This window comes from Ambystoma mexicanum, chromosome 13, assembly GCF_040938575.1.
Source record: "Ambystoma mexicanum isolate Mex_15411 chromosome 13, UKY_AmexF1_1, whole genome shotgun sequence".
NCBI classification, from domain to species: Eukaryota; Metazoa; Chordata; class Amphibia; order Caudata; family Ambystomatidae; genus Ambystoma; species Ambystoma mexicanum.
The window spans coordinates 375,471,999-375,492,718 of record NC_090938.1 but is presented as its reverse complement, the minus strand read 5'-3'; the positions used below and the strand labels follow the sequence as shown (position 1 = coordinate 375,492,718).

The window sequence follows — 20,720 nt, the reverse complement described above, 5'->3', positions numbered from 1 at the left end:
CCAAGAAGTTGAAGGGTATCTGCTTGTATCTAGAGTTCAAGGACACTCCTTGGGTTTGATTCAGCACATATCTCCAGTCCGCTCCCCAATGGATATCCCCAGCTCAATTTCCCATTGTCTCCTCGGGTCGCCTCCATCCCGTGGTAATTCTGCTATCAAACCCCCATAGATCCACGAGACCAATCACCCCTCTCCTCTTGACTGGATCACCCCCTGCAACAGTGGCTAGATACGGCAGTGATGTAAGCAATTCCCTCCACCCCGCCCGGTGCATGTTGCTGGTGGAAATATACAAAAATATCAAGGGTTTGAGTTGCCTCCCCGGTCTTTGGCTTGCTGGACGATAAGGAACCCTTTGTCTACGAGTAGGTCCCAGAGAGTTTGAATTCCTAGCTTCGGTGAATACAGAGTAGCAAGGCCAACCCTCCCTGCCATCTTCCTCCAAATTGCGCATGTGATTTTTGACCACGTTCAGAGTATTGGGTGCCGCCCGGGTCCCGTTGATGATCATCGTTCTCAACAGGTGAGGGGCCGCCAGTGCCATTTCCATCTGCACGTTTGGTCGAACAAAGTATGTAGCATACCAGTGACTGAGGCACTGTGCCTGTGCCGCCCAGTATTAGCACTCAAGATTGGGTAGTGCCAGGCCTCCCTTCTAGGTCGGTTGTATCAATGTTGCATAGGCCACTCTCGCTGTCCTCCCAGCCCACACCACTTCAAGAATAAGCCCACGCAACTGTAAAGAAGCTGGCTGGCAGTAATAGGGGCACATTGAGGAAAAGAGAGAAGCCTAGGGAGAATAATAATTTTAGCAATTGAAATACGCCCAACTAGTGTCAGTGGAAGCGATCGCCATCTGGTCACTGTCTCCTGAAGTCTTTCGACTGCTCTCCCATAATTATCTCTGAATAGGTCCTCACGACCACGTGAGACCAAGATTCCCAAATATCGGACCCCCGTCGTTTCCCATCTGAGACCGAACTCATTTTGGAACACTGTGGTGCATTCTGTAAGGGGGAACACAACTGACTTGTTGCGATTTATTATCGGGCCCGATACTTCCGATACTTATCTAAATCGCATTACTGAGTTTGGATTGTCCTCTGGGTTGTTGATGTAAATGGCCACATAGTCTGCATATAGCGATATGATCAGTCTGTGTGGACCTAGGCTGAGCCCCCTCTGAAAATGTTGGTCTCTAAGGATCGTCGCTAGTGGCTCATCACTAGAGCAAATAGTAAACTGGGAGAGGGGACAGCCCTGCCAGGTTCCCCTCCTCATTGCGAAGCCAGTCTACCGCGCCTGCCCCACAGCAAGGGATCAGGCTTTTTGCTCTGCCTTTCTGGAACTTGCATCAGTTCTTTCACATTGTTTTTTAGATGTGATCCTGCTGGGCGACTTTAATCTGCGTTCTCTATAAATGCCGACCATCATGTTCGACCTTCTCATGTCTGCTATGTCTGATCTTCATCTTAGTCCACTTGTCATGTGGCCCACTCACAACTTGGGCAGCATGGTAGATTAGATTTCTTTTTTTTCACACCTTCTTTGTTAACGAAAGTGTTGTTTCCTTTACCTGTTCTACCATTTGTAATCTCTTTGCCTTACCCTCCGTCTGTTTCTGTTCTGTCTCAGCCTTCAAGACATGGGTGGCATTCTATTCAAGTCTCCAGGATTTCTGAAGAGATCATAGCTGCATGCATGTCTGGCGCTATCAATACTTTGCTGTTCTCCCAGGCATTTACCATAATAGCTGATCGCCTGGCCCCGTTTCAACCATCTAAACCTTGTGCTCGCCTATCTGAACCTTGGTTCTCTTTGCACTTAGCCTAGGTCTGCTTATGCCGCTGACAGGCTGAAAGAAAGGCGATCTAGCCATTGTTCCGTGGCTCGATCCGTCTTTCAACAAGCCACTCCGGGCTATTGGGGCATTTATTATAATTTATTTTTTTTAGGCGCCCATTTTTATTGGTGAGATTGAACTGGCTTTCAATCAACACTTTCCACTAGGTCCTTTCTCCTGTGCCACCATCTCGGGAGCTATGTAATTCCCTCTCTACCTTTTTTATTGAGAAGATCAAAACGATTTGTCAAGCAATAACTAGTTCAACGACCTCTCCTGTAGTTTTCTCCACCTATCTCATTAATGTTTACCACTCCGACCCACTCTTGGTCTTTTTTCCTCCTTTTGAATCCAATGACATAATCTTGGCCATTACAAAGCTTAAATGTATTTCTCCCTCTGACCCGATTCCTCTTAGTGTTGAAAGCTATTATTTCTGGAATTGCTCCGCAGCCTACTTCGGTGGTGAATAATTCACTTGCCATTGGTTGTGTATCTCCTGTTCTGAAACCCTCTTTGGTTATCCCTCTTCTGAAAAAGTCCTCCTTGAATTCACTTCTAGTTAACTATCATCCCATCTCCCTTCTTCCTTTTCTGGTGAAAATACTTTAATCTCTTGTCACTCCTTTGCTCTCTTCCTTTTTGGAAGAATTTATTTTTCTGGATCCTTTTCAATCTGGGTTGCGACCTGGTTGGGGTACAGACAGTTCTGGTTTCGGTTACGGACGACCTTGCTCTGCTTGTGGTTCAAGGAGGTTTTCCTGCACTGGTCCTACTCGATCTATCAGCTGCCTTCGATACCATTGATCATACTTATCTTGTTAACTAGATTAGCAGCAGCAACGGGGATTTCTGGCTCCTCTTGGCCTTGGTCCATTCATTTTTAGCTGACTGTTGGCAGTCTGTCTCTGCCCCCGTTCAGGTCTGACCTATTACTTGCAGGGTGTCTCAGGGCATTGCCCTATCCCAGATTCTGTTGAACGTCTACGTTCAGTTCTTTGGCCTCCGTTGCTAGATCTATGCGTATGATACGCAGATCGTGGTGCCTCTCAATCTTGTCCATTCTGAAGCATCAGTCAATTTTAGAAACTGTCAGAAAGTCGTTGGTGACTGGATGATGAAAGATGGATTTAAAAAAAAGGTATCTTGGTGGTTGGTTCTACTGCGGTTCCCCTCTTTCTGGACACCTGAGTTTTGGCATCCTTCTTTAGGACTGTTTCCTGCACTGGCTGCCGTAGTGAAGGATCTTGGTGTTAAGATCTCTGCCGCTAGACAGGTTTGTCGGGGAGGCTATTTTAAGCTGAACATTTTGCAAGAGATTCTCCCCCGTGATGCCTTCTCACTTCTACGTCAGTTGTGGCGGCTTCTATTTTTGGAACCTTGGACTACTGCAACGCTTTTCTTCTCCCAACCAGCCTATGTTCTCCACCGTCTCCAAATATGACAGAATACAGCGGCAGTTACTGGTCTTTCCTCTCTGGACCATATTTCCCTTGCTTTATGTAACCTTCACTGGATTCCTGTCTGAGTTGTCACTTAAGTCCCTGTGCATTGTTCACCGTTCCTTTTTATGGCCTCGGTGCAGAATATCTACAGAAGAAATTCTGTCGCTACATACCCTCTAGAGTACTTTGCTCTGCCACCCATCTTCTGATTCGGGTCCCTAGGCTTCGAGCTAGGACTAGCGGGCACGCTTTCTCTGTTGCTGCGGCGATACTCTGGAACAAGCTCCTGCTGTGCCATCGACAATCATCTACTCTTCCGTCGTCCTCTTGAAAGTCCTCTATTTTTTGATGGTGGCCATTTGCTAGCATTTTCTTGTCAGTTTTTCCTCCCCTTAGAGCCATGTTGCCCTTAGGTGTTAAGTGCTCTCTATAAATACATAACTGTTCTTCCTTGTTTTCTTCAGTAAATCTTTCTGGCCTTGATATTTTACTCCTAGGAAAGATATTGTTTAACTTTTAATAACAGTTTGAAACTATTGCTACTTGGCTGTTTTGCATTCGTCAGTGTTTTATTGCTACCCTTTTGTTAACTAAATATTTATTTTATTTTAAAAAATACTGTGTGGACGTTATTTGTTTTTTTGGTTTGGGCAATTTGGTGACGCTTGTGACACCTATAAGCCAAACCTATTAGAGTACAGATGGGAGAAATGGCACATGAAGAGGGACACAGCTTGTACGTGGTGTTTGGTTATTTGCCCACCTATTGGTTGCCCACGGCCATTCTCTGTGGCCATTTCCACCCAGGTTCTGACCCTCCCTGCCCAAAACACCACCTCGTGGGAACTCTTTGATCTCTCTTTACTGAAGCCTTACCATCAAACTTTGCACTCCAGTCCCTGCCAGTGTTTTTTCAAAGCAGTCTTCTGAGACTTTAATTGGAGTTGTAAACCGGCTACTGGTGTAATAAAAATATCTTAACCAGGTTGCCTTCAGCCACTCTATTTATAAGCACTCTGCGTGTCCTTCACTGTAGTCCTGTTAAACGCCCATTCGCAAAGCCACCAGTTTTGGCTTGTTTAGAACTATTGGGCGTTTACCAGGCACTGCTATTAGATGCCCAGGTACTCGCACCACTTTGCACCTGCTACCATCAATGGCCAGTTAATACTACTACGGCTATGCCTGGTAACTAAGTGTCTGTCCCATGCCTGCTCAAAAGCCCGGACTGTTGGCATTACTAATTGATTTGTATTTGTTAATTGTGTTGTGAACCTATAAATCACTCCGCCTCCAGAGTTAGGCCTGGGCTGCTCCGTTGCACTACCGCTTGGAGCCTGGTGAACCGGTTGGGGGAAAGCCTACCTGAAGGCCCTAGCCACATGTGTTTGGGAAAGTATTCTGAGCAGTCGCAGGGTTTTGTGTTGAGAAAGTTGTTCTATATCCAGAGTCTTGAGTGCAACATTGCTTGTCTTGAGTGCAACATTGCTTGGCACCTCTTAGGTCTGCAGTGATGTTGTCCATTGTGAGCTTTGTCACACGCGTTGGCCTTTTTGGGGAGCCTCATGTCACCATGCATTCTTACTTTTCCAGGCTGTTTCTTCTTTCCTGCCACCACCACTGGAAAGATGCCCATGGTGAAGGTCCATGAACCTTCTCAATGATTCCTTCTGATTTCATTATTTATAGTTCATTCTACTTTTTCTGATTGTGAAATAGAATTCTGTAGCTTCTCGGGGCTGCAGGTTTTACCGTGGGTCCAGTCCTTTTTGGGAGCCAATGTACCCCCTGACCTCTGCCACTCATTCCATCGAATGCAGCTGTCCAGAAAGTAAATTTCAAAGGTGCTTATGCTACTGGGAAAGTGTATTAACTGACACACTTGGCTGTGCTACGCAGTTCAGTAAAATTCCAGTATGCCTTACTTCAGTTGCCAATGTGCCGCCCAGTGGTGCATCGGAATTAAACTGCCATAGGCACACATTTTGGTAAATGTTTTTCAGCATTGCTGCTGTTTGAACTGCTTCTTCGGCATGGTGTATATTAAGCTCTGGTGTCTAATAGTGCCGCAGTTTCTAGGAATTGCATGCCAAACCTTATGTTCTGGGGTGATCACAGGGCTTAAGAACAATCTCACGAATACCACAGGTTCGTTTTTAATTCCTCCACATAGGAAAGCCGAAAAAATGACCCTAGCTGATTTGCACGCGCTCTTTCTCGCTTGGGAGAATGTGCTGTCCCTGAAATGTATGGATTCAAAGTGCAAGCATGTAATGACACATACCTTATCAATTCTCCACATGCACACAGCACACCATTTCTTAACTGCCAATGCAGAGTGTAAAATGTGAGGTCCGCTCAAGAGGTACATCGGATTAACACAAGGCGTCGTGACTTTGCATTTTTTTTTTTGTGTAGAGAAAATGCAGTCCGTGCAATGCACTGATTTTTCAAATGCCTCTCCTTAAGCAAAAGACCAAGGAATACTTCTGCACTCGACTCCTTGGGTCTACCAGCGTACAGTCACTAATTGCACTTGGTTCTTTTCTGTGGTCATTTGCATGTTTATTTTAATGACTTTTGTTTGTACTTGTCGGTGCTGTCTCCCCTTTCCCCAAACCTGTACTTGACTCTTATGACACATGGGACCTCCTTTGGGACATCCTAATGCGACTGTGCTAGCAGTTGTTTTCGAAACCGCTACAAAATAAAATCTAGGCAACTAATTGATAAACAAGTTATTGAAGGACCAGTGGGCATCTTTAGCCACATATGCGACTTCACCTCTTCCATGAAAGCCTCTACACTGGGACTTATTTTGTAACTTGGTGTTTTAACAAAGAAATAAAGGACATGGTCTTAAAGGGGAATATGGTGCAGTAAGAAGTGAGTTTTTTTGTATACTTCCTTCAAAAACCTCCTGTACCATATGCACTGCCTGCCTCCCATGATACTCCCATATTTATTTTATTTGTTAGTAGCACCTGTTAAGATGTATTTATGAACTCTGGCCTGGTGGGCAGAGGTTCGGAAGGCCAGCCTAGTTTCTTGGAACAGGGTAACCTTTTGAACAAGCCAGACCAATCAAGGTAGCATTGGCGGCAGTCAAGATTACGTCTCAGGAGGGGTGAGGGTGACAAAGACCTCAATGAGTGCACAGAGTAAAGGACACTTACAAATCACTCCTAGTCAGGTGTGTATATATATTAAAATACAAATACATTTATTCAAGGCCTTTGAGTTTCAACACTCCGTAGTTATCAACAGTAATACTTTTAAACCAACACAATCATACTAAAATACATACATACAAGAGCAATTAGCCTAAAGGGTTAATGCACAAAATGGGTCCACAACCTAAAAAGGGAATGAAGCAGGCAGTGCAAAGTGACTTTAGGCATTTCTGCAGTAATCCCACTCCTAACTAAAAGGCAGTCCAGTCCCTAAAAAGAGTGGAACTTATTGCTCAAATGTACTTGTAATGCTGACACATGCTGTAGTGCAGGTGGGCGAAAACGGGGTCTCTTCTAGGGTCTGTAGCAGCTCAGGAAGGTGGGTGAGGTCATGCAGAATAAGTTCCCACTATTTGTGGAGGGTGTCCCTGGGGGCCACTCAACCCAAGAGGGTAGAACAGGTTCCAGGAGTTGGGAATAGTTCGATAGCTCAGGCTATCTGAGGAAAGGTGAGTGGCCCTCAGGGGACACTTGTGCATAAAACTGGGTGGATGTGCTAGGGGCCACCGGTAAGGGTTGCAAGTACTCACAGACCCCTGGCGCACTCAGGACTAAACTTTGGCAGTCGAGTCCACTTCAGTTGCAGGTTCAAATGCAGCAATTGTGCGGCTCTGCGGCTCTCAGCAGCAAAGTAAGAGCGATGATTCTCAAACGGGACAGTGCCGATTTCTCTGCTTCTGGTGGATGGATCAGGCCACTTTAACTGCAGCAAGCTTCAGGGCAAAGGGGGGAGGCACAACAGCAAGGCACCTGCAAAGTTTGTCACCACAGCTGGGCCGGTTCGGGTGCTCTTTATTCCAGACCTGGGAATGCCAAGTGTACGAAATTCGGTGTGAGTGCGCCCTGTGAACACAGAGCTTGCGATGTAGCACATTTCAAGGGTCTCCTCAAAACGGCAGCAGTGTCGGAGCAAAGGTCCTCCGCAAGCTGGTCAGCCCGCTGGTTCACCCTCCGAGAAGGATTACTTGCAAGGATTGATGAAGGTGCCGAGAATAATTAGTCCCACTATTCCAATGTCGAAGCGTCTTCGCAGACCTTCTACTTTGATCAGATGGAGAGGGGTCCAGCGGGACGACCGCGGGCCCCAGCGGTTCGTCGACTCAGCTTCTTAGTTTCAGGATGCTTGGATCCTATCCTTTGTTCAGTGAAAACTCCAGAGATCGACATGGTATGGGCATTTGGAGCCTTCTCTTATCCAGAATCTCCGTGCCAAAACGAAGAGGACCTAATGGGAGATCTGCTCACATAGAGGCACACCATGCGTGGACCAGTCACGGACCATGGTGGTCCCAGTCATTCATAGCACACCAGACTCTTTGGCACCCAGGATGTGTATTGGGACCAGACAGTCCAACCCACTTCCTGGAAGCATGCAGAAGCCCGCAAAAGCTTGGCGTTCTTGGGAGAATGCATGCCCAAATAAGGACTGATCTGGGTCGGCTTGACCTGGGGAAGGGGCAAGATGACCAAAGGACAGGACAAAGAACCTTGTGGCATGGCCATTTTAGAGCCAGGCCACCTTTCTGTGCCAAATGGGGTTTGCATGGCGAGAAAGGGCTAAAATAAATGAAAAGATAAGCTGCCACGAGCCCTGCCCAGGGCACATCTGCACTTCTTATAAAAAATCCTTCGAGTGTGTCTAGCGCCCTGGGAAATGACAGGACGACCGAAGCGCACTGTACTGTAAGGTACATTGTGCACTTGCAACATGTTGCAGACGAGTTGCAACATAGGAAAGGACTTGGGGAAACAAAATCTCCCAGTATTGACTGTCTTTAAGGGCTTGTCAGTTTCCCCTTAACAAAGTGAGCGAAAAGCCCAGGGGAGTGCAGCTGAAAGCTCTGCTCCACTGGCAAAGTCAGACTATGGTGTTAAACGGCAGCAACAAGTTGGAGAGGTGGAGGGGCAGGGGGTTTACACAACTGGAGGGAAAACTTCACATAAATGGGAATCTTGCATAACAGTGCCCTGAGCTGGAGGTATTGCAGCGCTAAAGGTATAAAGCTCAGAATCTATGGAAATGGGGGAAATTACATTACAACATAGATGCGAGACATACAGGATATGGTCGTTGTGTTACATCATAGGAAGTTCAGAGTACGTAGGACAGTCCGGATTATTTACAGATATTTGAACAGTCAGGTTTTTACTTTCTTACGGAAGAGTGCATAAGCTGGTTCATCTTGGATCTGTTGTGAGAGGGTGTTCCAGAGTGTGGGAGCGATGGTAGTGAAGCATGAGCCCCCGGCTTTCTTTCTGCCAAATCTAGGTATGTTCAAGGCTGATATGGTATTAGAGCGGATGTTATGCAAGTTGTGTTTCTTAGTGATACGGTGGGTGTGGTAAAGGGGGGGGGTGGAGTGCATTGTTGTGTAAACAGTGGTGGGTAATGGCCAGGAGTTTAAATTCAATGCAGGCTTTGAGGAGCCAGTGTGCTTCCCGTCTGATGTGAGAGATGTGGTACGAGCGCTTTAGGCCCCAAACTGCTCTGAGGGCATTGTTTTGAAGCAGTTGTAGTTTATTGATGTTTTTGGCAGAGGTCCCTGCTAGAATAGCATTGCAGTATTCTAGTTTGCCACCTAATGATGGTTCTCGCTAGGGTGAGACAGTAATTGGAGGAGAGGAATTTCCTGGATAGGTTTAGGAGTTTGGTAGAATAGGCTGCGGAGGAAGCGACAGCTTTGACATGTGAAGCTTATTGATTTTTATTGCTCACTTTCAGTAAACTAATTTCACGAGGAAACTGCTTTGAATACCCAATTTAAAAATACTCCTTCATTCTGCGTATTTGCCAAAAGAAAAAGAATAAAGTCATTGTACAAACCACATTGGTAGGCATAGAGCAATTGTTTACCAACTCCCAAAAGACTAAATGTCTAATTCTGCATCCTCGCAAAATAAGTCTATTTAGGATTTTGAGGCGATATGTGGAGCCCACAATAAAGAGCTCTGTTTTTCCATCATTCAGGCAGTGATGATGGGTAGACATTCTGACCTGTATGATACTGAAGATGTGGTTTGACGTTAGTAGTCTTGGTTGTGGTTGCCGGTGATTTTGAGGAGGACCCGAGTATCATCAGCAAAGTTGGTATATGGGATGTTGAGGCTGTTTAGGTGGTTAAAAGGGGGTTTGGTGTACATGTTATAAAGGGTGGGGAAAGGCAGGAGCCGTGTGGGTCACGGTAGGAAACTGGTATAGGGTCAGCAGAGTTTGGGCCCGCAAAGACCCTTGGGGGAATGGCCAGATAGAGCGGATTGGATCCAGAGGGTGGCTTCAGGGGAGAGTTGGAAATTGGAGATGAGGTGTTTACAGAGGATTTCATGATCTTCTAGGTTGAAAGCAGGAGAGAGGTCTAGCAGTAGGAGGATGGTGAGCCCACCACTATCCCTAATGTGGTCCAGCTGGATCTTGAGGTCGAGGAGGGCAGATTCCGTACTGTCTGGATCTGAAGCCTGATTGGCGGGTACCTAGAAGATTATGGCTTTCCGGTTGTAATTGTAGTTGCGAGTAGGCAGTGTGGAACAGAATTTTGAGGAGGTATGGGACAGTGGTGATTGGGTGGTAATTGGTAGGGATGGTAGGGTCTAGAGTAGGTTTCTTCAGGAGAGGTGCGACCCATACTTATTTGATGGCAGTGGGAATTGAGGTGGACTTGAAGGATGCATTGATAAAGCAGACTATGGTAGGGGCTAGGGGTTCTGTGCACATTTTGACAGTGTGGGCTAGGCAGGTGTTGCCAGAACATTTGGAAGCTTTTAGGTGCTGAATGGTGGTGAGGATTTCAGTGGGGGAGACGGAAGAGAATTGATGGTAGATGGGTTGTAGATGTGGAGGAGCTGACCGGGACGAGGGGGTTGTAGGTGTGGTGTCACGGTTTTATTACATGGCACCCTGCAGCCAGGGACTCCTTCCCGACAATGAATATGGCGTACAATAAAGCGCTATTTTATTTTTAATAAACCACAAGTTCTTTATTTGAGTAGGCCTCCTACCCCCGTCTCGCACCCAACTTTCACAAACCCCCCCTCCCCCCCCCCTCCCATGTCGCAATGGACTAGGAACCAGGCCGGTGTGTATCAATAAGCTATATATTATTTAATGAAAAATGGAAAAATATTCAAAATACAACAGCCACTACGTGTCAACACATATGCAATGATTCCTTCAGAACAATTGGTTTCAGATATCCTATCGCGATTTACACAGCTCTTTAATGGCAAAAACAGGAAAAAGAATTTTGAATCAAGTGATGGCATCAATGTTTAGCACTCCCCACACACCCCCTCCCCCCCAGTCCCCTTCCCCCCAGTAACACTCACCCCCAAACATCGGATAACTTAATTTGAATGGAAGGCAGTGGCAAGGCGTTTGAATGGAAGGCAGTGGCGAGGAGTAAGGATAGCAAGAGGAAAATCGGATTTGGAATAAAGCCCACCACCCCAAGAAAAGAAAATGAAAACCCGTTTTTGGAGCAAAACTGCAGAATTGGATTTTGCTTCTTACTTGCACGGCTACTCACAGCTGCTAGGGGACAGAATACAAGAAAATTTGTGTTGCTATACTTGAGATGGGGAAGTTTAGACGATTAATCGGTACAAAGAACAACATGGAAATGAGGTAAGGAAATCGATTTTTGGGGAGAAAAAGCTAATGCAAAAGGGAAAAAAATACAAATGGCAAATGGAAATTTGTTTTACACAGGTCTTAAAATGATAGGTAGTTAAGGAAAGGGTTTAGCTTTCAAAATCTGTTGTCAAAGACATGGTCAGAGGCACACGACAGGTGGGATTCTAGGCAAAAGGGATTGCTCTCAATGTGGCTATGGTTTGGGGTTTTCAATAGTACCGATGCAAATAGGAATTTGTGGGGAATGCGCACAATACTCGAACAAATACAGTTTTCAGTGACAAGGAGACTAATCCTTTTGAAGCAATACTTTAATGACTATAATCAATAAAAACACTCGACAAGATTGATTTCGAATGGCAACAATTTTGCATGTGAATTTCAATGGGGGATTTAATTGATTTATTTCAAAATGTTACTAAGGACTTGTACAGACAACAAAGATTTGTCAACGGAATACGCTAACATACACAGCCTAATACAGATTCTTCTATGGAATGAATTATACTGTCAATTTGGGGTTTTCAATAGGGTTATGTTGCAAAAAGGAAAAGATTATGCAACTTAGGGCTGGGGTTATTTGCTACTTACAAAGTAAGCCTTGGTTTTGGATTCTGGAAAGCCAGCTGGATCTCGGAACACTCTGGACCGCTGGGTAAGGGGTCTGGTCTCTGCACTCTTTCAGCTGCCCCCTCTCAGTCCCCCTTCTCTTGTCTCCCCAAGTTCTTGTGTAGGCCTGTCTGTGTCCAGTACAGTCCCCTCTTATATAGCCCAAATGACATCACTCACTTTACAATCTAGGGGGGTATTCTATGATTACCCCTACTGGGGGATGGGACAATCTACCATGCCTCTCCCCGCCCGCTGGCATCATTGGTTCGGGGAGGGAACACCATCTATCTTTTTGGCATTTATTACAGTTCTTGTTTCTCAGGTCAACTTTTTAGCAAAACTGAGTTATGTTTCCAAACTGCATATTTATACTAGCCACTGTCATAATATGCTGTTTCAGTTAGTCATTGGGATTTAGGTAAGCCGATCGCCAACTCTATGCGAGGTAGCATGGCCCTTTGGCGCATTTTTGTCCTTTTCATAAAATATGTTGTAACTCTGCAAATGATTAGGCATGTTCATAATCTCATTTTCCATCTTTCCATCAAATCTCATGCTTGTCACATTTTTTAAAACGGCCAGAAACTAGTCTTTACTGGTCATTTCAGTACAGAGTCCTAGGAACAAAAGCTTCAGTTTCTAAACAACCGCCTGGAAATCGCATGGAAAACGAGCAGAAAACAAAATGTACTTCTTATTCTGAGTGTTGCAAAAAATGCCTAAAATGAATCAATCCTTTAGTGACAATTTGGAGGATCCGTCATATATGGGAGGGCGGTGCTTCATCCCCCCACAGCCGGTGACCAAAGATTTTTATTACACCCTGAAGTTTGTCCTTGGTATTGGGTGCAGGAGGAACTCGCACTTTCTGGTCAAACTCTAGCCACACTCGTTTTCTGGGTCCTCCCTGCTAGTACTGCCTTGAAGTCTGGCAGAACAGGGAATTATAACTCCCTCAGTCACATCACATGTCATTGTGGAAAAGTTCACGTATAGGTGTGACTTCCAGTGGGAGGCAAGGCATTCAATTGAGTTTTGTGCCTGAGCCCAAATGGTATTCTGAGGCTCTTCCAAGGTGATTGAAGTCTTGTTGGGGGAAAACATAATGTACATGGCTTTAGTGAACACCCCACCCACAACATATTTCTCTGACCTGTTCTGTGCGAGTAAAGCTATCCTTTCACGGTGGCTTTTGAAAGTCATTTTTCTTTCTTTCACAATTGTGCAAGCCGTTTTTCGTCTAACGTTTGAAATGCTATTCTGTAGGTCATGAAATTCTTTAATTGGTCCTTTTTTAAGTGTTTGCTTCTGCTGTTAGTCCATTAACACAGAGGGGTAGGCCCCTGCACAGTAGTCTTTGATTTAACATGGAATAAAACAAAAGCCAAGCTGTTTTTTCCATTGTAGTGTTTTAGAGTGCTGCTGTTTACATGAACGGGAAAACAAAAGCTGTCGGGTTGCAATGTTGAAATCCTTGCCCCTCATGTGAATTAAAAGTAAGAAAAGACGTTTTTAGATGTAGTGCATAACATTTTGGGATTCAGATGCAAGAAAAACAAACGCAGGGCCGTTTTTGAATGCAGGGCATAACTTCTTGTTATTCGGATGAAGGAACAGCAAAGGCAGACTTGGTGAAATGTTCAAATGCTTACCACGTATATGCCAGGAAAGCAAAGCACAGATGTTTTTGGTGGCCATGGATGAATGCGTTAATTTAGGTGACAGGGATTTCTGCTTAGGGCCTGTAAATGCACCCCACAGTGGTAGGAGGGATTTTTTTTATGGATAGCTTTGTACCTTAGCATCCGTGTTTTGTTGTCTAAGGAGGTCTGGATGAGTGTGCACCAAGCTTATCCTTTAAATTGTCACCGGGGGGTGCTGGGGATTAGAGTTCCTGAGAATTTTGGTGTCGGAACTAGCATTGGAGATTCTAGAGTTGAAAATGTTTGTTTTGGTGTCGGTGGTGGCTCATTTATAAATGTCGGCTGAGCATTGCAAGGTTGCTTTGTTGGCGGGAGTAGTTTTTTTCTTTTTTTCCCCTCTAGAGATGTTAAACAGCGTGTTTCTTTTTCTGGATGGAGCTAGGTCCTCAGTGTACCAGTTATGGGATTTAAAAAATGTTTTATTTTTTTTACGGTAGGTGGTTTTGAAGGGTGCATGTTCGTCAAGTGCAGAGAGCAGAGTGGAATTTTGCAGAGGGCAGAGCAGAATTATAAGATGCTAAAATTACTTAATAATTTGCGGGAGGCTAGGATGGAGGGGAGGTCAACAGCTAGACTGAGTTTACGGGTGTGTCTGGAGGTGATGCGACAGGGTTCACTGGTGGTAGTGGTATTTTTGGTGGTGGTATTTTTGGGGTGGTGAGGGAGAACCAGGATCAGTGAGTGGTCTGACCATGCTTGGGGGAAGGGAGTAGACTTGGAGGGGAGTGTTGCATGGGAGAATCGGTGCTCTTCCTTTTTTGTGGGTTGAAAAGAGGACTAGCTGCGTGAAATTAATCTCCTCAAGGGTTGATGTAAGTGCGGATGCCTTGTGGTCGGAGGGGTTGTTGTGGTCTAGGTTGAAGTCTTCTAAGGGAATACATTTGGTGTTGGGCTTGAGGAGTGGGGAGATCAGTTTCAGGATTGCCAGAGTGGGTAGGTTGGCAATGGAGGAGAGTTTAATGGTGGTTTGCAGGGGAGGATTCAAGTTTGGCCAGAAGGATTTAGTAGCCTGGAAGATGCTGCAAAGGTGATGCTCTGATGGGGATGGTGGATTTGTGTATGAAGGCTATTGTAACAAAGCCTTCTGTAACAGCGCCACGATGCTCCAAGGGCTGCTTGTGCGCTTTATAAATGAAAAAATAAATAAATGCACCACCCCATATGGCATCTAGACAGTCGACTCGTGGGATGGAATATCCAGTGGGGGTAGCTGGAGAGAGGAGAGGACCGGCAGCATTGGGTAGCCAGGTTTCGGTTAAGGGTAATAGGTCAAGTTTCATTTCGAGTAAAAGGTCATGGATGTCAGGGGCATGAGCGTCGATGGAATGCAGATTGATCAAAGCACAGGAGAGAGTACTATGGAGGGAGGGGCGTGTGGTGGGGGTGAGCTAGGGAAGGGGGAGGTCTAATGGAAATAATGGGGTGGGATGTGGACTGGGGAATGTTGGTAGTGGGAGTTTGATTGGGTATGGGTTTTTGGGGGAGGTGTTGGAGTGTCTCTGTAGACGGGCTTGGCCAGTACATGATTTTGAGAGTTCTGGTAATGTAGCAGGGGTGATTGGGTGTTTACGCTTGATTGGGGGTGGCTGGGTGGGTAGGAGATGGGTAGCCTGAGGCTGGTGTTACTAGGGTGTTTGTAAGGGTGATTAGCTGTTTGGTATTAAGTGGATGGGTGTGTGCTACATTGAACAGTGGCTGCCTCATCACTGCACTTACATTTACTTGTCTGTGATTTCTATAACGTTTGGGGTTTATTCTTTGGGTGCATGTGAATTTATGAAAGGTCCAAGCACTTGAGAACTCTGCCTTCTTAATTTCTATTTTACACCTATTCATTGTAACCGCAGGACACGTTGCTTCATACACAAATAGAATTTACAACACCAGTGAATTTAATTTTAGTAATTTATTTTACTCTGAATTTTATTTTAGTCCCATTTTATTATTTGGGTAGCCTTTTGAAGAAACCTCTAAACTGACATTGGATTAGTTTGATCTGAAATTATGCAGGAATGGTGCCAGCAGTACAATTATGTAATGGGGTATCTAGAGCCTGCATATTTATACTACAATTTCTCCATCTTCTCATAGTGATAAAGAAATGGCCCAGGACACAGCCGAAGGCAGGGTAGAGACGGATGGGCCTGAAGTGGTTGAACCCCCACCTTCTGACACAGCCCCCAGAAGTGAGGAGGCCATGGAAAACAGTTGCCGTTTCGAGGAAGATGAGAGAAAAGAGGTAAGAGCGCATGCAGGGGCCCCTGTCGGGGGCATCAGAGGCACGCACAGAGAATCCTGCCACCCAACCCCCTCTCCCAACCAGCCCTACCCCCCTCTTTTGTCTGTCGGAGGTAATTTCTTTTTACTTCCCTCACCGGAGCATCCAGTATGAGACATGCAGTTAGCTGAGGAATGATTTGATGGCTGGTTGTTGATTTGATGGCTGGTTGTGGATTTGATGGCTGGTTGTTGATTTGATGGTTCTTATTGAATGAGGATGGTGGGTAGACATTGAACCCTGAATTGCTGCCTTTGCTGTTCGTCACATGCTTTATGGTTCTTGTCGGTCCTACTGGTAGCGCAGAATTGAATGACAGTTGGGATAATACATAGCATCACCAGAGGTGTGATATACCACAGGGATAACAATTTAAGTTGCAAGCTACTAGGCAGCCATAAAGTTACTAACCACCTCAATTCTACACATGTACAGCACACCATTTCTTTATCGCCAAGTCAGTTCTCTCTAGCTAATGGTGGCAAGTGCAAATATTGAGCCCTGATGTACCATAAATGTTTTCAAAAAAATTATTCTTTCACTCTCAAGGCTCCCACTTGACTATTGGGAGCGGCACCAGATAAGCGCTTATGCAGGGAACTATAGACCAGTTTCTAAACTCCCCACAGAATGTAAGTGGGTTGAGCACTCTTGGCTTTTACTGGAGCACAGTACAACTCTTTACTATGTTGATACTTTGGATGTTTGTTTTGCTCTCTAGGTCTGCTACTTTACTTCTTTAAGGTCAGCCCTACAGATAACATGGCATACCAGCCAAGTTTGCTCCCTAAAAACGGACAAATAAGAATCTACCCTCTTCTCACAGCTCTGTGGATTTGTTTAGATCAACACACTCACTCACTCACTCACTCACTCACTCACCTTTGCGGCTGTCTACCTGCTTACGCTTTCATTACACAGCTCTTGTAACTTGCTCCAGCCCTGTGCGATTCTCGCCTGAGATTTTAGTGCCCCGTTTGCCTCCCTTCTCTCTCACAATAGTTTAATGACTGTTCACTCAAGCCATTAACCCACATGGGGAAAACGCATGAATCCTTTGCCCAGATATCCACACAGGATTTGGCAACTGTGTGGCGTTGCACGTGTCAGGATTAAATCCTGCTTGTTTTGTCAACTAGGCAAACAAATTAGGATGGATCACTAGTCTTTGACGATGTTGGCTATTGGAGGGTTTGTCATTTCTAAGCATCATCCCTACTGCAGGTCGCTGTTGCCACATCCAACTACAGATTTACTAGCTCAATTTCCACCTAGAGCACAGTTCTATTGTTGGAGCATGACCCTAGCCAGGGAGCAGTGAGCACTATACAGGTCCTAGATCAAAATATTTGTAGTGAGAATTGAATGTCTTAGGTCAACATTACTAATCACAATATATATGCTACACACAAGGGTGCGCACAAGATAGCTGGAATTTAGATTACACCACTGTTCCTGACAGAGCCAGGTCTTTGGTACTTTCCTAAATTGAAAGAGACTTTGATCAGTCTGGATTGCCGCCTGTATGGAGTTCCAGAGGACTGTTGCCTAGTTTACTCCTTGCAAGCCAGTCTGTTCTGGTCTGGTGTTGGTCTTACTGCAAAATGACTGTCTCTCCCCTGATGTTTTTGATTTGGTCACCAGGTTGGCTGGCGTCCTATCAGTGGTTGCCTTGTTGGGAAGATTTGCAGTTTTTAACCATATCCATGTCGGGAGGGGAGCCAAGTTAATTATTTGCACATGGTGGGGTTGAGTTGGGCACGTTTTCTAGAGTACTGAGTGAAGTGAGCTGCAGTATGGAGGCTAGGTTAGCAGCTGGGAGCCATGCAAGGAAGGATGGGGGCTTTACCCATGGTCATAGGCCATCACTAGTGCATTCACCACCGTTCTGAAGTCATGGGTGGGAGGAAGAGCTTGATCTTGCAGAGAAGAGAGGTCAGATACCAAGCCTTTTTTGGGATATGTTTTTGGAAGGATTGGTTTTCTTCCACTTTTGAAGCCTGGAGATTTTGCAGAGTGGGCTTGGTGGTTGAACCTGTCGGAATGCATTTCGTGCTGCTACCTTTTTAGTGGGTTCCTGCTTGAAGGGGTGGGTCTTGTTTAAACTTCAGATTGATTCTGGTTATCCAAATTTGAATGGCATGAGCGAAGGCGAGCAATACTTTGTGGGCTCATGACCATTTCATACAATTGTGGATTGTCTTCGTACTGGAATATCATGTGCTTGTCTGGGAGTGAACCGAGCGCTCCATCTAGAGGTTACGCATGACCTGTGGGATAATTAAACGCTCAGAAGTTGAGGTGGTATGCTGATTAGAGGGGCAATTCAGGACTGCTTGGTTTCTGCCAGATGGGTAGAGGGGTAACCATTTCGAGATTGTGCCATTGAAGCCGTACAGTGCCAGTAGGGTGAGTAGCTTGCAGTGGTCCAGCGCAGCAGAGATCCGGGGGGGAGGGGGGGGCGAGCAGGCGCAAATCCTGTTCATTGATAATCTGAAGGGTGTTAACTTTTTCAGTGCTGCATCTGGAGTCGAACTCTAATTGGTAATGATGGAATGGCTATTTGAAGTTCTTTTTTGTAGTTAGTTCGCATATACCTTCTCAAAGACTTGGCTTATCACGAGTCTGAGGTTTGTTGGTAGTAGTTTGCTTGGTTTTCTGGTTCGAGGGCAGGTTTCTCTGCAAATGCCAGTGCCATGGTCCTAACAGAATAAAATAATGTTCTGTGTCTGAGCTATTGCTTGTGGGGGAATATCAGTTAGCCCAGCACTACTTCACGTTACAAAGTGAAGAATGTGAGGACGTTACGGATGGATCTCATTCGGTGCACGTTGCAACTGGAAATGTTGGGTGTGCATTTCCTAGCTTGTTGGGATTGGAAGATCAATCACAGGAAATTGCTAGCCAGCTCCCCTCGGCTAGTTTGCTTTCGCTGGTCTGCCCATGGCTTATCGACACCATTTAAAATTCGGGGTCATAGTAGGCGCTGGTTAGGGGCAAAATAATGTCAACACTTGGTCAAAAAACCCCACCCTCCAAACTAATGCATGTCTTCGGCCATAAATCTCATGTCTGGCCACCATTGAACCACCAATATCGAGTCTGTGTGAAAAGCCACTTGGAGAACTGCTTGCTTGGTCCTGCTGTAGACCACAGATTTGCCTGGAGACTCGCTCGTTTGTGTGTGGTGATGGCGTTTGATAAACTGGAGGTTGTTGAGAAAGATTGCGGCTTTATCTTCATCCTGCAAGCACATTTTTGAAGCTTTAACACATTCTCTAAGCCAAAAAGTGCAAAATAACCATTGAAGTTTACTTTTAAAAAGGCAAAAACATACCCATATTGCAACAAAATATTGTTTGTTGCGAAGCTTGCAACTAGGCCTGGCGCAGGCTAGGAGAGCACCGCAAAAAATGATCGTAGGTCAAAATCTTAACGATCCGATATTGTCCCGTTTTGGCGACCTGCGTTCTTTGATGGCTTGCATCATTTTTTTCTAAATTGGTGTTTCTACTCTCATACCTGACTGCCTACCATTCCTTTGTTTCAACCCTCTCCTTATATTTTCATTGTCGTTATTCCAAGTCTACAAATACATCCTTTTTGTCGGCACATTTAAAATGGAGCAATATTTAACAAGACAGTCTTTTGGTTACAAAATGCTAGACTCCAGCAGGAAAAGTATTGTAGAAGTATTCACATTAATACGATCCGTGTGGTCCGTTTTTAGGTTTATATAATTGTTCCCCTTTGTCATAGAGAAAGGGGTTCTGTAGGGAGTTTTGATCACAAATATTCTTGTTGATACAAATGCAGCAGATTTTACGGGTGTGGTGGCCTTCAAAGGAGGCCACTTGCAAGATTGCTCCGTTTGTCGATTGGGCACTAAATCCAAGAGGAATATGTACCATTCTACCAGAGACCAGATGGAAGCTAGTTTCCTAGGAAATTCGTTGCACAGGTGCAAAGCATTGGTGGCCAGCTTGCCCATGACCTCTGTTCTGATGTAGAAAGCAACACTGATGCACTACCTCAAAGCATCAGTAATTGGCTCATGCTAATTATGTAGTCGCCCCAAAAATAAAGCTGGTCTATCGGACAATGGTGGAGGCCAGCAGCCCAATGCCCTAAGCTAATGTCTTAATTTTATGACGTTAAACATTAAAACGTCATTAAATATTAATGCATTGATCCATGTAGTAATTTAAGCTTGAGCAGAAGCTTTTCAGCATCTAAAGATTGGTCGTCTGTGAGTTTAGTTATTTAAGGGCTGTGCTACTGCTACACTAGCCAGCCAGCAAGGTACAACTTCCAAGGTTCAGAGTCCTCTACACTGGCTCCCTGCCTCCAAGGGATCTGCTTGGGCTCCCCAGATAACTGATGGGTTGGTATTTAACCACTTCTGAACTAGAATTTGGATAAGGTTAGGGGAGGGGGGGGACTCTTGTTTTCTTGATGTGATAATGTCACAGGTCCTTGGTGGGATTAATTGATATTTTAGTGTAAGCCTTGGCACAGGGGTATGAGACTACCAATGATAAGGTATAAATGCTTTTGTGCCTTGAGTAGATGTAATCTTTCGATTACAATACTTGACATATCAGTGAGTGCAGGTATTTTTGTATTTATTTGCAACTACTGGAAGCCTTTGCATCCCAGACTAAGTATAGGGACACTAGTAAAAGCCATAGTCCCGATACAGGTATGTGCACACTTTACCCTTTTGAAAGTACTCGACTCCATTTTAGCTGCGACAAAGGTCACTCCAATTTTAATATTTTTCATGTTGGGTAGACCCATCTACTAATTTGTAAGTGGGCAGGAGAGAAAATATGGTGGTTCTCACAAAAACACTTATCGCAATTGATTTTGAAGTCTGACTTGCCCCCTTAATAAAATATATATTTTTCCCCACCACATTTAGTTTAGTGAGTGCTACAGAACCAGAAGCCAATCGATGTGGGCGTTGATCACTTTGC

The 20,720-nt window shown here is 45.1% G+C and overlaps 1 protein-coding gene across 3 annotated transcripts in view; it reads left to right on the top strand.

The window, feature by feature from the left end:
• ACIN1 (apoptotic chromatin condensation inducer 1) overlaps nt 1-20,720 on the top strand; it is a 422,281-nt gene that overhangs the window by 25,889 nt on the left and 375,672 nt on the right. For all 3 annotated transcript variants that reach the window (XR_011282974.1, XM_069633916.1, XM_069633915.1), the window contains exon 2: nt 15,555-15,702. Coding sequence is in view for 2 of the 3 variants with exons in the window: in XM_069633915.1 (XP_069490016.1) it covers nt 15,555-15,702 (148 nt within the window). In the remaining variant the exon portion in view is untranslated. The remainder of the gene's footprint in view (nt 1-15,554; nt 15,703-20,720) is intronic.